This window comes from Polyergus mexicanus, unplaced genomic scaffold, assembly GCF_030449975.1.
Source record: "Polyergus mexicanus isolate NDT 795.1 unplaced genomic scaffold, iyPolMexi1.0 SCAF_25, whole genome shotgun sequence".
In the NCBI taxonomy this organism is placed as follows: Eukaryota; Metazoa; Arthropoda; class Insecta; order Hymenoptera; family Formicidae; genus Polyergus; species Polyergus mexicanus.
The window spans coordinates 3164211-3179925 of NW_027223345.1; the positions used below are offsets into that span (position 1 = coordinate 3164211).

At 28.4% G+C, this 15715-nt stretch overlaps 1 protein-coding gene across 1 annotated transcript; it reads right to left on the reverse strand.

The window, feature by feature from the left end:
• Nucleotides 1–10802: 10802 nt before the first annotated feature.
• On the reverse strand, nucleotides 10803–12541 carry LOC138943184 (uncharacterized). Its single transcript, XM_070313768.1, has 3 exons — nucleotides 12449–12541; nucleotides 11476–11706; nucleotides 10803–11307 (listed from the first exon to the last, which is right to left on the reverse strand). Exons 2-3 carry the CDS (start codon nucleotides 11510–11512, stop codon nucleotides 10946–10948), a joined length of 399 nt encoding a protein of 132 aa, XP_070169869.1. The 5' UTR covers nucleotides 11513–11706; nucleotides 12449–12541; the 3' UTR covers nucleotides 10803–10945.
• Between the last annotated feature and the right edge of the window lie 3174 nt (nucleotides 12542–15715).

Below are 15715 nucleotides of genomic sequence, written 5' to 3' on the forward strand. Positions count from 1 at the left end.
ATAAAAGCAAACGTTACCGCCACAGACAAACAACGGTGCAATTAAATTTAAGAAGATTATCGATAATTTCCCGAACTACTCGATCCCGAAAAGTGATTTTAACACACGCATAAACAATTAACTGTTAATACCAAAAAATTTTTTAAACATGATAATGTAATTGCCTCTAGCGCATACAAGGCGAACATTACAGTTGCTCTCGATAAAGATGAATACTTTAATAAGATCGAAGAATTGTTGAAGAATAATAACACTTATAATATCGTCAAAGAAGATTCTATAAAAAGACTTACGTAACATCTATGGGACTTGCTAACGAGTTGGTGATACGAAACGATTGGGTATACATTTAATAAAATTATAACAATCAAACCAAACTAACAACTTGCGGTATTTGAGAAAACTTACATGAAAATAATTACGTGTTCAAAATGTTTATTAAAATTTTTATTTTATACAGATACTGTCGACTATTTAAGAAACTCAATTGATGCGACGAATAGTTGAAACACTACTCAAATGTTTAAAATGGAATTGCAAATATCTTCAATTAGATGATGCCAGTAAAACGAATTTCTGCTAACTGATAATACAAATCGAAAACGCCTATACGTATAGCTACGGATCATGGATTAATTTCGAAAGTCACTATCACTTCTGAAGAGCGGCTTTCAAAATTAATTTAAGATTTTCTCTGCACTGAGAAAAAAAAGTTAATTTGACTAAATTCGTCCAACTAATTACTATTTCTTTGTATTTCTTTAATTGAAATATTTAACTATTTAAATCAAATATACCTCATGTTAGATTTAATTATTTAATATGTCGTATTTGACTTAAAATATTAAAATATTTCAATTAAAGAAATAGTAATTAGTTGGACGAATTTAGTCAAGTTAACAATTTTTTTTCTCGGTGTAAAGAAATTATACATATCTATAAGTTTATACATCCTATCATTCGCATTATGCAATATCTGACTGTCAATTTTATGTCATTGATTATTTTAATGAAATGTGCAATAAAAAGAAACGAGATATAGGATATTATAAAGATCAATGTGTTTATTCTTCTTTAAATATATAAATTTTAATTATTATATTAAATTTCAACTGCATGTTTATTTTTATTTTTAATTGCATAGAATTTTTTGAAAATTATATGTATTCCCCCATCAGTGATTTCCTTTTGCAAGCGCAAATAATTTGTAATAAATGTCAGTTAATTAATTCACATCTTTTTCAAATTGATATTAAGAGATACGGTAGTGTCTCGCGCTAAGTCACGCGCAATAACAAGGTACTCCGCTTATTTATACGCGAGTCGGCCAATTAAGAGTATCTGAGATTTTCAAATTTGAATAACGGCTGAAGCGATCGAGTTCTTATTAGACTTAACTTATAATCTTATAACTTTAATTAATCTTTAATTAATCTTAATCTTATAATTTTCAAAGTATACGAAATATATATTATATAAGACAAACAAAAAATATCTATACTTTTATCTATTATCTCTAACATCTATTACGTCTATTTACTTAAGAATACACGACGAGATCATCTCTCAATACGATATTACTTGCAAATTTCTTTCAAATTTATTACTTTTTACAGTACCAAAAAGAAGTTATGTAACAGTTTATCGTTAAAAATAATATTCAAGTATAGTTCTGTAACTAATTCTGTATTTTATTTGATTTTCTGTGATGAAAACGAATTGAAAATAAATTGTAATAATAAAGTATGTACGATTATATATTAATGCCATTATGTTACCTGTGCTAGTGAAAAGACCTGTGCCGAGACAAGGATAAAACAAGTTATACAAATAACTTTTTTCAAAGCGCTTGGTGCTGCTTAGATCGTCTGAAATCATCAAAAACATGTCAAGAGAGAAACATTAATTTATATTATATGACTCGATCTTTTAGATGCGCAAATAATTTATTTATTGTAGCGCAAATTTCTATCTAATCTCGGTCGAATATGTCGACATTTCCTCTATTTATCTTTTTAAGCTTTTAACCTTTTAACCTTTTTGTTTACGAGCAGAAATATTCTTGTGAAATGCAAGATTCCTAAATCTCACTAAATTGTAATGTCTACAGACAATTAAATTTCTTTTTTATTACCTTTAGATCATCTGGATGACGGATAGACACACAATACGTGAAGAAAATCCACAATTTAAAAATAGGATAATATTTATCAGATAGGCAACGATTCAATTGTTTTTCTGACAAATAAATTATAAATATCAATACCAAAATTTTGGTGGGATTAATTTTATCATTATTTTATTATATTTTTACTCAGATATGTTGAAAATAAATAATTAATAATTATGATAATGATTTGCAAATGAATATTGCGAAAAAAGACGCCTATATATATAGCTACGGATCATGGATAAATTTCGAAAGTCAGTCACTTTTGAAGAGCGGTTTTCGAAATTAATTTATGATTTTCTATGAAGAAAGTATATATATCTATAAGTTTATACATCCTTTCATTCACATTATGCAATATCTGACCATTAATTTTATGTCATTGATTATTTCAATGAAATGTGTAATGAAAAGAAATGAGATATAGGATATTATAAAGATCAATGTGTTTATTCTTCTTTAAATATATAAATTTTAATTATTATATTAAATTTCAACTGCATGTTTATTTTTATTTTTAATTGCATAGAATTTTTTGAAAATTATGTGTATTCCCCCATCAGTGATTTCCTTTTGCAAGCGCAAATAATTTGTAATAAATGTCAGTTAATTGGTTCACATCTTTTTCAAATTGATATTAAGAGATACGGTAGTGTCTCGCGCTAAGTCACGCGCAATAACAAGGTACTCCGCGTATTTATACGCGAGTCGACCAATTAAGAGTATCTGAGATTTTCAAATTTGAATAACGGCTGAAGCGATCGAGTTCTTATTAGACTTAACTTATAATCTTATAACTTTAATTAATCTTTAATTAATCTTAATCTTATAATTTTCAAAATATACGAAATATATATTATATAAGTCAAACAAAAAATATCTATACTTTTATCTATTATCTCTAACATCTATTACTTCTATTTACTTAAGAATACACGGCGAGATCATCTCTCAATAAGATATTACTTGCAAATTTCTTACAAATTTATTACTTTTTACAGTACCAAAAAGAAGTTATGTAACAGTTTATCGTTAAAAATAATATTCAAGTATAGTTCTGTAACTAATTCTGTATTTTATTTGATTTTCTGTGATGAAAACGAATTGAAAATAAATTGTAATAATAAAGTATGTACGATTATATATTAATGCCATTATGTTACCTGTGCTAGTGAAAAGACCTGTGCCGAGACAAGGATAAAACAAGTTATACAAATAACTTTTTTCAAAGCGCTTGGTGCTGCTTAGATCGTCTGAAATCATCAAAAACATGTCAAGAGAGAAACATTAATTTATATTATATGACTCGATCTTTTAGATGCGCAAATAATTTATTTATTGTAGCGCAAATTTCTATCTAATCTCGGTCGAATATGTCGACATTTCCTCTATTTATCTTTTTAAGCTTTTAACCTTTTAACCTTTTTGTTTACGAGCAGAAATATTCTTGTGAAATGCAAGATTCCTAAATCTCACTAAATTGTAATGTCTACAGACAATTAAATTTCTTTTTTATTACCTTTAGATCATCTGGATGACGGATAGACACACAATACGTGAAGAAAATCCACAATTTAAAAATAGGATAATATTTATCAGATAGGCAACGATTCAATTGTTTTTCTGACAAATAAATTATAAATATCAATACCAAAATTTTGGTGGGATTAATTTTATCATTATTTTATTACATTTTTACTCAGATATGTTGAAAATAAATAATTAATAATTATGATAATGATTTGCAAATGAATATTGCGAAAAAAGACGCCTATATATATAGCTACGGATCATGGATTAATTTCGAACGTCAGTCACTTTTGAAGAGCGGTTTTCGAAATTAATTTATGATTTTCTCTGAAGAAAGTATATATATCTATAAGTTTATACATCCTTTCATTCACATTATGCAATATCTGACCATTAATTTTATGTCATTGATTATTTCAATGAAATGTGTAATGAAAAGAAATGAGATATAGGATATTATAAAGATCAATGTGTTTATTCTTCTTTAAATATATAAATTTTAATTATTATATTAAATTTCAACTGCATGTTTATTTTTATTTTTAATTGCATAGAATTTTTTGAAAATTATGTGTATTCCCCCATCAGTGATTTCCTTTTGCAAGCGCAAATAATTTGTAATAAATGTCAGTTAATTGGTTCACATCTTTTTCAAATTGATAAGAGATACGGTAGTGTCTCGCGCTAAGTCACGCGCAATAACAAGGTACTCCGCGTATTTATACGCGAGTCGACCAATTAAGAGTATCTGAGATTTTCAAATTTGAATAACGGCTGAAGCGATCGAGTTCTTATTAGACTTAACTTATAATCTTATAACTTTAATTAATCTTTAATTAATCTTAATCTTATAATTTTCAAAATATACGAAATATATATTATATAAGTCAAACAAAAAATATCTATACTTTTATCTATTATCTCTAACATCTATTACTTCTATTTACTTAAGAATACACGGCGAGATCATCTCTCAATAAGATATTACTTGCAAATTTCTTACAAATTTATTACTTTTTACAGTACCAAAAAGAAGTTATGTAACAGTTTATCGTTAAAAATAATATTCAAGTATAGTTCTGTAACTAATTCTGTATTTTATTTGATTTTCTGTGATGAAAACGAATTGAAAATAAATTGTAATAATAAAGTATGTACGATTATATATTAATGCCATTATGTTACCTGTGCTAGTGAAAAGACCTGTGCCGAGACAAGGATAAAACAAGTTATACAAATAACTTTTTTCAAAGCGCTTGGTGCTGCTTAGATCGTCTGAAATCATCAAAAACATGTCAAGAGAGAAACATTAATTTATATTATATGACTCGATCTTTTAGATGCGCAAATAATTTATTTATTGTAGCGCAAATTTCTATCTAATCTCGGTCGAATATGTCGACATTTCCTCTATTTATCTTTTTAAGCTTTTAACCTTTTAACCTTTTTGTTTACGAGCAGAAATATTCTTGTGAAATGCAAGATTCCTAAATCTCACTAAATTGTAATGTCTACAGACAATTAAATTTCTTTTTTATTACCTTTAGATCATCTGGATGACGGATAGACACACAATACGTGAAGAAAATCCACAATTTAAAAATAGGATAATATTTATCAGATAGGTAACGATTCAATTGTTTTTCTGACAAATAAATTATAAATATTAATACCAAAATTTTGGTGGGATTAATTTTATCGTTATTTTATTACATTTTTACACAGATATGTTGAAAATAAATAATTTATAATTATGATAATGGTTTGCAAATGAATATTGCCGAAAAAAGACGCCTATATATGGCATATAGCTATGGATCATGGATTAATTTCGAAAGTCAGTCACTTTTAAAGAGCGGTTTTCGAAATTAATTTATGATTTTCTCTGAAAAAAGTATATATATCTATAAGTATATACATTCCTTCATTCGCATTATGCAATATCTGACCGTCAATTTTATGTCATTGATTATTTCAATAAAATGTGTAATGAAAAGAAATGAGATATAGGATATTATAAAGATCAATGTGTTTATTTTTTTTTAAATATATAAATTTTAATTATTATATTAAATTAATATTATACTTTCATATGTCAAAGTCATAGTGATATTTTCCTATATTTTGGAACATTGTTTAATATTATCGTAAATGCATAAAGGTGAAAAAAATCCATCGCGTGGAAGAAGACTTAATTTTTATGATTGTTACTAAAGTAGTTTTTTTGTTAAAAGAATTATTATTCTATTATTTACATGCATATTTATATTATAAGAATTTTAATTTTCCTGTTTTAGTTGGAAGAAGATATGAAAAATTTTATGATTTTCAAATTAATGGGAGCACCAATAAAAATGAAGAAAAATGCAGCACCTCATATTTTTGATTGTCAACCTAACCGTCGAACAGCTGCAAGTACTCACGACCGAGGTGCATTTAAAAAATTAAATAATAAAAGAATGATATCCGAAATACTATTTCATTGCGAAATTCATGAAACCAATGAAAATAGATCACCAAATGTTAAAAGTAACAATGAAATATTGTAGTTCCAAAAAAAGTATGCAGACAAAAAGAAATTTCAACAAATGAAAACTGTGCTTCGATAAGTTTTTCAATACTTACAGAGAATAATAAAATAAATGATGAAATTGATTTTTCAAATATACCGAGCAAGTCGGATAGTATTAATATTGAAAAAAGCAATGCAGTTCCATTAATCGTTACAGAAAAAGAAGAAGTATTATTGCAATCGAATCACAAAATAGAAATTAATAAGAAGTGTACTTGGGATAAAGAAAACAAGAACACAAAGGTTTTTTTTAGAAGTAAAAAAATTCAATGCTATATAAAGTGCAGTACTGTTAAAGAAAGTTGCCAAACACTGCCTAATACTGTAAATAAAATGTGTTCACCCATTAATGTACCAACGGAGAGTGACAATAGCGGTGCAGTTGTAACCGATTTTTCCAAAACGATTACAACTGGTACTACTAGGAGCGAATATGAATCATGTCATGAAGATTATTTGCAGTATTGTGAAGAACAAGACCTACAAGCAAAAAGAAGCGCTTTACATTCAACAAATTATTTTATTAGCACACAGACAAAACAATACATTGGAATTCCATGACTGGTTATGCGTTGTTGATGAACTGCATAAACGCAACTGTTTATCAACAGAAAATATAAAATTGACTTTGATGAAAATCAAACTGAATGACAATTTTATAAGATTAGGTAACCAATTTGGAATCAGCACAGCAGGAGCATCAAAAATTTTTCAAAATAGTGTATCAAAATTATGTCATTTCTTAAAAACTCTTATTTATTGTCCTCCTAGAGAAAGCGTTAAAATGACGCTATTTATACCGTTTCGTGCAAATTTTGCTCACGTTTATGGAATAATTGACTGTTTCCAAATTCAAATCGAGAAACCATCAAACGCTCTTCAACAGTCTTTAACGTGGTCAGAATATAAAAAGTGCAATACATTGAAGTATTTAATATGTTGTACACCGGATGGATTTATTAATTTTATTTCTTCTGGTTATGGAGGTCGAGTAAATGATGTTGAGTTGTTTGAACAATGCGATATAATGGATGTTTTGCCAAAAAAATGTGGAATTATGGCAGATCGTGGTTTTAAGCAGATTCAAACATCTTTAAATAAAATTCAGTGCGAACTTATAAGACCTCCTAGTGTAAAAAGGGGAAGTAAATCGTCTAAGACAGAAGTAATGTTAACGAAGCGTATAGCAAGTTTAAGAATTCACGTAGAACGTGTGATAAGAAGACTACGAGAATTTTCACTTTTGGAATCACATTCTACTTTAAACCATAACATCATGTCATACCCAGTGAGAAATCATCAGTTGAAAAGACGTCGAATCAACGACTTTTCAACTAAAGAGATTAGTTGATATAGAGGTCTAAAATTTGGTCGATTAGGCGTTTTTGTGTCCTTCGAATTAGACCTTTATAAGACGTTTATTTAAATGTCTATTAGCCGTTTATAAGACGTTCAAAAAAACGTTTAAAAGATGTCTATTAATACTTATTAGACGTTTATTTTGCGATAAAATAGAATATAAAATTTTAAAGTACACTTTGCAACAAAGGAATATTTTAACAAATGAATTTACATACATATTGATATATTCATATATGGAAAATGCATATAAAAGCCATCAATTTCATTTGATTTGCTATTGATACATCGAGCTTGCTGCTGATCTCATTAATTCTAAGAGAAATACTGTCAAGATATATGTTGACATCTTGTATATCAGAACCTATAAATGTAAAAAGTTTTGAGAAAAAGAAAGAAGCCAAACATAAAGCCAAGATAAATTAATAAGGCTCTACGAAATTCACAAATTCTTTAAAATCTCGGGTTAATAAGAGCCAAACGCGAATGTTGATGCCTTAAGTTTCGTAGAAAATTTTTTATCAATAGCAAATCAAATGAAATTGATGGCTTTTCTTTTGCCCCACGGGAGAGAAATGATCAGACCACATAATTTACCTGCTGTACCTCTAAAATCTGTTAATGACTTTTGGAAATTTGAGAAATATTTGAAGGATCCAGGAAATATGTCTGTTATGGTAAATTACACTGACATATAATGATTATACATGCACCTGATTACTACTTAGAATTTTATGTTTCTCATTTTATAATTGTTTATTTTACATATTTTATTTTACAGTTGTTCCGTATTATTTACTTATTCAATCTTTATACTGACAATTATTAATTTTATTGCAGCTTTTTTATACATTTTTGTTTTACTTGATCTCTATATTTTTGCTCTTATACTGTTACAGATAAAATATATCAGTTGTTATGGCAATAATCTAGATGAAATCAACGCAACAATGAATATAATGAAAAAATTTATGTATAATTGCTTAGCGAAGAACATAAATTTTAAAAAGATATTGATTGACAAACTCTGCAAAAATTCCTCTAGAACAATGTCATCTATGGAAAATGATACAAGGTAAATTATTATATATTTTATCTTTGTATAATTTGATCGTCATATTTTATATGTATAATATAATTATAGCTATTTATAGTGTTTGGCTCTTATTTCCCAGCAAGCAAAATGATGCAAACTTTGCACAAAGTTTGCAGCAAACCCGAGCATGTCTTTACAGCAAAATTGTAACAAGGTGTGTTCGGATAAAGCTTAGCTTTTGCTGGCAAGGCTTGTCGCAATAGTGTGATGCACATTTTACGCAAATAATAGAGCAAACCTTGCCGTGCACGGCATGACAGCAAATTTGTGGCAAGAACAGGACAAACCTTGCTGTATACGGGACGATAGCAAATTTGTGGCAAGAATAGAGCAAACCTTGCCGTACACGGGTTGACAGCAAATTTGTGACAAAAATAGGGCAAACCTTGCCGTGTACGGCATGATAGCAAATTTGTGATAATTCTCTGTATAGGATGATTCAGAAACTCTGCGACAAACTCTGAGGAACGATATTTTTTGTGAAGCAATCCATCATGTTTTCTGACGCATCGTTTAAGAATATGCGACCGAGTAGACAAGAGTCTTAGGTGGCATTTATTATAATTATGAGATGATGATAATATATAAATAATTGAAAATGAATTCATAATATAATGAATATATGAATTTTATATATATATACACACACACACACACACATATATATATATATATATATATATATATATATATATATATATATTTACATTTTAAGTAAACAATAAACGGATGATTTAAACTTTTTTAGACATTTATCTGTCCGATCTAAGAGAGACAATCAGTCCAATATCTTAATTCCCTATGTTTGGGATTGTATCAGTAATTAAACTGATAGAAATAATTATATTTTTAATCTTCTGTCAGTTGCTTTTTGCAAGCATTATATACTTCTCATGACTAAAAATCAAATACGAGATGGATGCATATAGCGCGTCGCATAACGATGAACAAACGAACTATCGGCTGAATACTATATTTTTGTAAAGTTTGTAACAAAGTAAAGTTGTAAATTTGCTGTCATGCCATGCATGGCAAGGCTTGCTCTGTTATTTGCGTGAATTTTGCATCTCGTTGTGCCAGAGTATAGTTTGTTCTGTTCTTTTCGTAAATATGTTATCATACTGTGTACAATAAGGTTTGCTCTGTTCTTGTCGTAAATTTGCTATTATAGCGTGTATAATAAAATTTGCTACTAATGTTACACCGTGAATAGCATCATACATGTTCTTCTTTGCGTAAAATTTACGAGCAAACCTTTTTCTATTATTTACAGCATCGTGAGACAAAAAATGTTGCCGTCAATTTGCTTCAAACTTTTTGACAAACCAAAAGAAGACAAACGTTTGCTAGACAATTGTTGTCAAAATTAAAGCAAACCTTGTCGCAAAGCTTTGGCAAAACGTGATTTTAACATTCTTGGCTATCTGGGTTTTAGCCCGGAATTTTTAAAAATTTATAGTTAAGAAGTGTGTATATTAAATGCAAATAAAAAGTCATTTTCTTACCAATGCTTTCATTAACAGAAATCTGTTTATCTGAGGATACAGCCCTTTTGCATTGCGTTTTACTTTTTATGAAGTCTGATTCTGATCTGACAGTATCTGGTAAATCTGACAATGAGTTTAATCCTGCAAGAGATAAAAAAGAAGAATAACCAAACATAAAATCAAAAAATGTGTATAATAAATGTAAAAAAAAGTCATTTACTTACCAATACTTGCTTTGATAGAAATATGTTTATTTGAGGATATAATCTTTTTGCACTTTTTATTATTTATGAAATCTGCTTCTGATCTGATACCATCTGATGAATCTGAATTTGATCCTGCAGAAGATAAAAAAAAAGAATAACCAAATATGAAATTAAAAAGTGTGTATAATAAACATAAGTAAAAAGTCATTTTATTCTTACCAATGCTTGTGTTGACAGATATCTGTTTATCTGAAGATACAACCTTTCTGCATTCTTTTTTACTTTTTATGAAGTTTGATTCTGATCTGATAGCATCTGATGAATCTGAATTTGATACTGCAGGAGATAACTCGTCAAATAATGAATTTTTAGGAGACTTAGGAATAGTTTCTTCAAATTGAATGAAATTAGTTTCTTCAAAAGAATTTGAAACTTTTGCAGAGTTAACTTGAGGCACAGTTCTTTGTTTATTCTCATAGCTTTGTTTATATAGATTGAGTTTAGATCTCACTTTTTCAAGTACAGTTAATTTTTTTTTTTAGGATTATTTATTGAGGTTTTCTGTTTTACTATATTTTTCGAAGTACTATCTTCACAAGTAGATATTTTGACCGAATCGATTGAATTATTAGAATTCAAATTTTCTGAGCAGAGCAAAGATTGTTTCCTAACAAGATTCTGCACAGTATCAGACTGCATAATATCAGAATCAGGAATTGACTTGACATTCGTATTTGCATTTGATAAATGTTGGCAGATGGGATTGTTGCTCATAACATTAACATTAAGAATATGCTTTTGGTTTCCATCTGAAGTGGATGAATCAAGATTGTTTGTAAAACCTTTTTCTTTAATTTTAGAGTATGAAGCTGGCTGGAGATAGATATCTAAGTAATAGAAAAATTTCTGATGAGTTGAATTCTTGTCAATAAACATTAAAAAAATTACATTGAAATAACTTTCATTATTAAACTTTCTTAAAAAAGTTTACTTTTGCACAAATAACTAAATAAAATAGAAAAATTTAAAGAAAATTTAATCAAGTCAAGTCTCACTTGATGAATTAAGCTTCTTAATTTTATGGATCTTCATATCCTGAGATTTGAACGGAACTTTTGGAGGCGCAGGAAACTTGCTTTTCTTTTGAATTTCGATGTCTGAATCACTATCAGTTTGTATGATTTTACAAAATCGCTTTCTTTTCCCTTTTCCAAGTTCTTTCTCCGTTTCATAAGCTGAATTTTCTTCAAAACCTTTAGCACCTTTTCTAGCATTAAGATAATGACCTAGAAAAGCGAAATACACATAAGTGATGAAAATACATAATAATCACGCTTGAAAGAAAATTAAATTAAACTATAACAGCTGAAATAAAAGAAACGAATAATAATCCATTAATATAATATAATAAATAAAATTTAACATGATTGAACAACTATTCAAATTACTATTTTAAAAAATTAAATATTTTACGTAAAACAAATATAATTTTCTATAATAATTAATTTTTGTATATTAATTTATCTCCATAGTATCCATATATATATATGATGGATACTATATATATGATGGATACTATATATATGAGTATTATATATATATATATATATATATATATATATATATATATATATATATATATATATATAGTACTCATACACAGAAACGATATACAATAAAATCAGCTATGCAGTAAAATCAATATTATTTGATATAAAAAATCAATAACAGTTTACAGATGATCGATACGTATACGTGTAAATACACAAATCTAAGCGCGCAATTTTTACGCCATGTTATTGATAATCTTTTATCGCTTATAAATCAAAGATTATTATATAGCCTCGATATTTTTGTATTAATATTTTCACTCTATTTTACTTCCACAATGTGTTACTAAAGTTTGGGTGATAATTGTGAGACATTCTGTATACTCTTTTTGACATTCCGTGTTTTGCTAGCAGATGAAGACCAAAAAAAACGACACGAACATTTTTCATTCAACTCAATATAATATGATATACTTACTATACCACCGCTTGATTTGTACAGGACAAATAAGCCGATCATCTTCAGGATCTCTCCCTTTCTTTGCATAAGTACTTGCCAAATATGGCTTAGGAGGTCAATACACAACTGCATTTTCTGTCTCATTTTTTTCTTTTAACCATTTACGATGTCCAACATCAAAACATACATCATCATTTTCATCACTGCATTCTTCATCTTTATTCTCCGTAAGAAATTTCGCAACAAAAAATTAAAGAGAAAGAAGAAAGAAACAAGATATTATTATAGAAGAAATTTTTTTAGTATTGTTCTTCTTTTTCAATATTGTACTTTTCAGAGTTAAAAAAAATTCTATAAAAAAATTATAAATGGATAAAAAAGAACAGTATTGAGATTTCAAATGCTAAAAAGAGCTTGAAAATACATTATAAAGTTGATTAGTCTTTGGAAAGTATATTAAATATATTTATCATATTTAATCTTTACTGCCTAAAAAAATTTTTCACTTATTTTTGAGAAATATTTTAATTAAAAATATATATAATTCTTTATATCTTTCTGATATATTGTATTATTTTTCCTTTTTATTGCGAATTCTCATTCTTGATATGATTAAATTGATACAATACCCTTCAATGAATTGCAAACATTGTGTGCAATAAAGGGATGCTGAGGTACGATTCGCTGTGAGGTATATGAATAAGCCAACATTTTGACTGTATATTGGATAACTGAAGAACATTCCTTGTTGTACTTAAGCGGCTTACTTTCGAAATACCAAGAACAGAAGAAGGTAGTGGATAATCATAATAATCTACGGAGTGACGATATTTATTGCCCACTACGCACACAGGATTGTCATTTCTCTGAATAATATTTGTTATGATCATAATATCACCATCTGATGTTTTTAGGCAAGAATCTCGCTGTCCCAGCTACAATATAACACCATTCACAATCATCTTCTTATACTGGATGCCTGACGTTGTTTCAGTTGGGTCAATATGTCTCTGAGAAAGAATAATGTTACTTCCATCATAAGGTAGACGAATAGATCGAATTCTGTCTTTTTCCAGGTCTCGCTTCGCAACTTGCTCAAGCGGTTTACGAAAGGATCGAAGAGATTCTTTGATTGATTTCAATCGATTCTCAAAAGTAAATGCACTAAAACTGTCTAGTTCTCATTGTGATATTTAATTGTTATTTTTTTTTAAATTGTTTTATATTATAATACAAGTTGCAAATTTGCAGAAAAACGTTTCTACAATCAATAGAAATAAAATTTTCGATTAGTTAAAAAATGGTTTAACTGGATACTAATTTCAACCATAAACGACATGGCCGTCTAATAGCCGTCTTTCCGACCCGTCATTTCTCATTGGGTACATAGATGATGTTGTTCGTATTGTAGCAGCTTTAATAAACGTCCAAGCACCTATTATAAGAACATAATAATTTATAATTATTAATATAAAATTATATTATACGAAAAATAAAAAACTAATTGTTCACATAACAAACTTTTTATTAATGCATATTTTATCTTAAAATAGAATTCATCAATTTACAATAAATATTTTTTTTCCAGAAACTGATAGCTTGTTCTGTTACAGCTGTAGTATAATCTTTATCATAATCTACCCGAACTGTTGTCACTTTTCTATTATTTTCGAAATCAGGATCAGCAACACAAAATAAACCCTTTTTTGTATTTGTAGCTAGTATTTGAAGATTTATTTGTGCTTTGCACTTAGAAGCTACTTTTCCTTTCGATGAAAATCGAGAAATAGCTTTGTCTGAATTTGGACACTTCACTTCCACAATAAAATCATTGCCCATAGCATCCGGAGAAGCTCCCAAAATCAGGTAATTTGGTATTAAAAAAAACCAGAATTTTTTAGTTTTTGGCCTACTATTTTCTCAACTTTTTTAAGTACTTCTTTCTCAAGACATCTCCCTCTTCTCATTTCTTTTGTATCATATACTTTGGATGCGCCAGTGATCCGACAAGACTTCCATCTTTGGTGTTACAATTTGCAGCTTCATATAATATCGATGCAGTTATTCTACCGTAGCAAAGTTCGAACCATAAATGGCTGTTACTTCGCATTTTAGTTGCATTTTCCGCTTCAAAACATAATTTTTTTGACATTTTGGAAACACAAAATATTAAAAAATCATCTGCAGTTTTCATTCCACATGCTGAAAACTTAACAATCAGTCGATGCATTGACAATGAGTATAATCGGCGTTCCTTTAGTTCAAAATGATGTTGCGATAACTGACTGTCAAGTTGCTTCTCCTTGGCTATTTTCACAATGTCCTGCAGAAATGTTGCGTTATCAGGAAAATTTTCTATATTCTGTACTTCTTTTTTGTACAATTCCTTAGTTTCAATGTATTTTTTAGTTGCTCCAATAGTTGATTAAACAGCCTTTTTCCAATAACAAGCAACCTCTGTCGGTGCTGGATTTTCTGTTCGTCTGTGGATCCACATTAAAAAGACTACCGAATGTTTACAACCACCTAAAAATATAAATAATAACATTTACTAATATCTCGCAGTAATTTGCTTAAGTTTATATGCAAATATGAAATCAGTGTTGTCATCACATAAAGCATAAAAAGTCGAAATACTTGTTCAAACACCGTATTTAAATGAGAAGTGTTTATCCATAGGATATTACAGAACATCTTTTATATAATAAGAACATAGTTTTCTTTCTTGAAAAATATAACTTTAAACTTTTTTCGAATACTGCATGCAAGTTATAGTAAACATTGATTCTATATTTTGGTTCTGAGAATAATGAAATTATACCTAACGACGCTGCACAATCATGGCATTCAACATTGAACACTTTCTCTTCTTCCTCATCCACGATTAAAGTTACTGAGTAACTTTTACTTCTTACTCGATGCTCCGGACAAATCCTTGTCTTCACAGTGCACTTTGAACTCTCTCGTTTTAGGCAGACATATCCTATTGCTGAATTTCCATATGTTTCTCGACATGCTCTGTATTTAAAATTATTTTGTACATTTAGGACTAGTTGTTCAAACACTGATTAATAGATTATGTACTTTCAACAGACAATTAAAAATATAACCTTAAAATATACATAAAACACACAGGGAGTTGCGTTTCGTCTGACGTGGAAGACGGATCGAAAATACACGGAGATATATAAATATATTAGTATACAAATATTAAAGTATATATCTACCCAAGAGGTGCTAGAATAATTAGGAGTGTACTGTTCTAATAGAGTAATAATAAGTGAA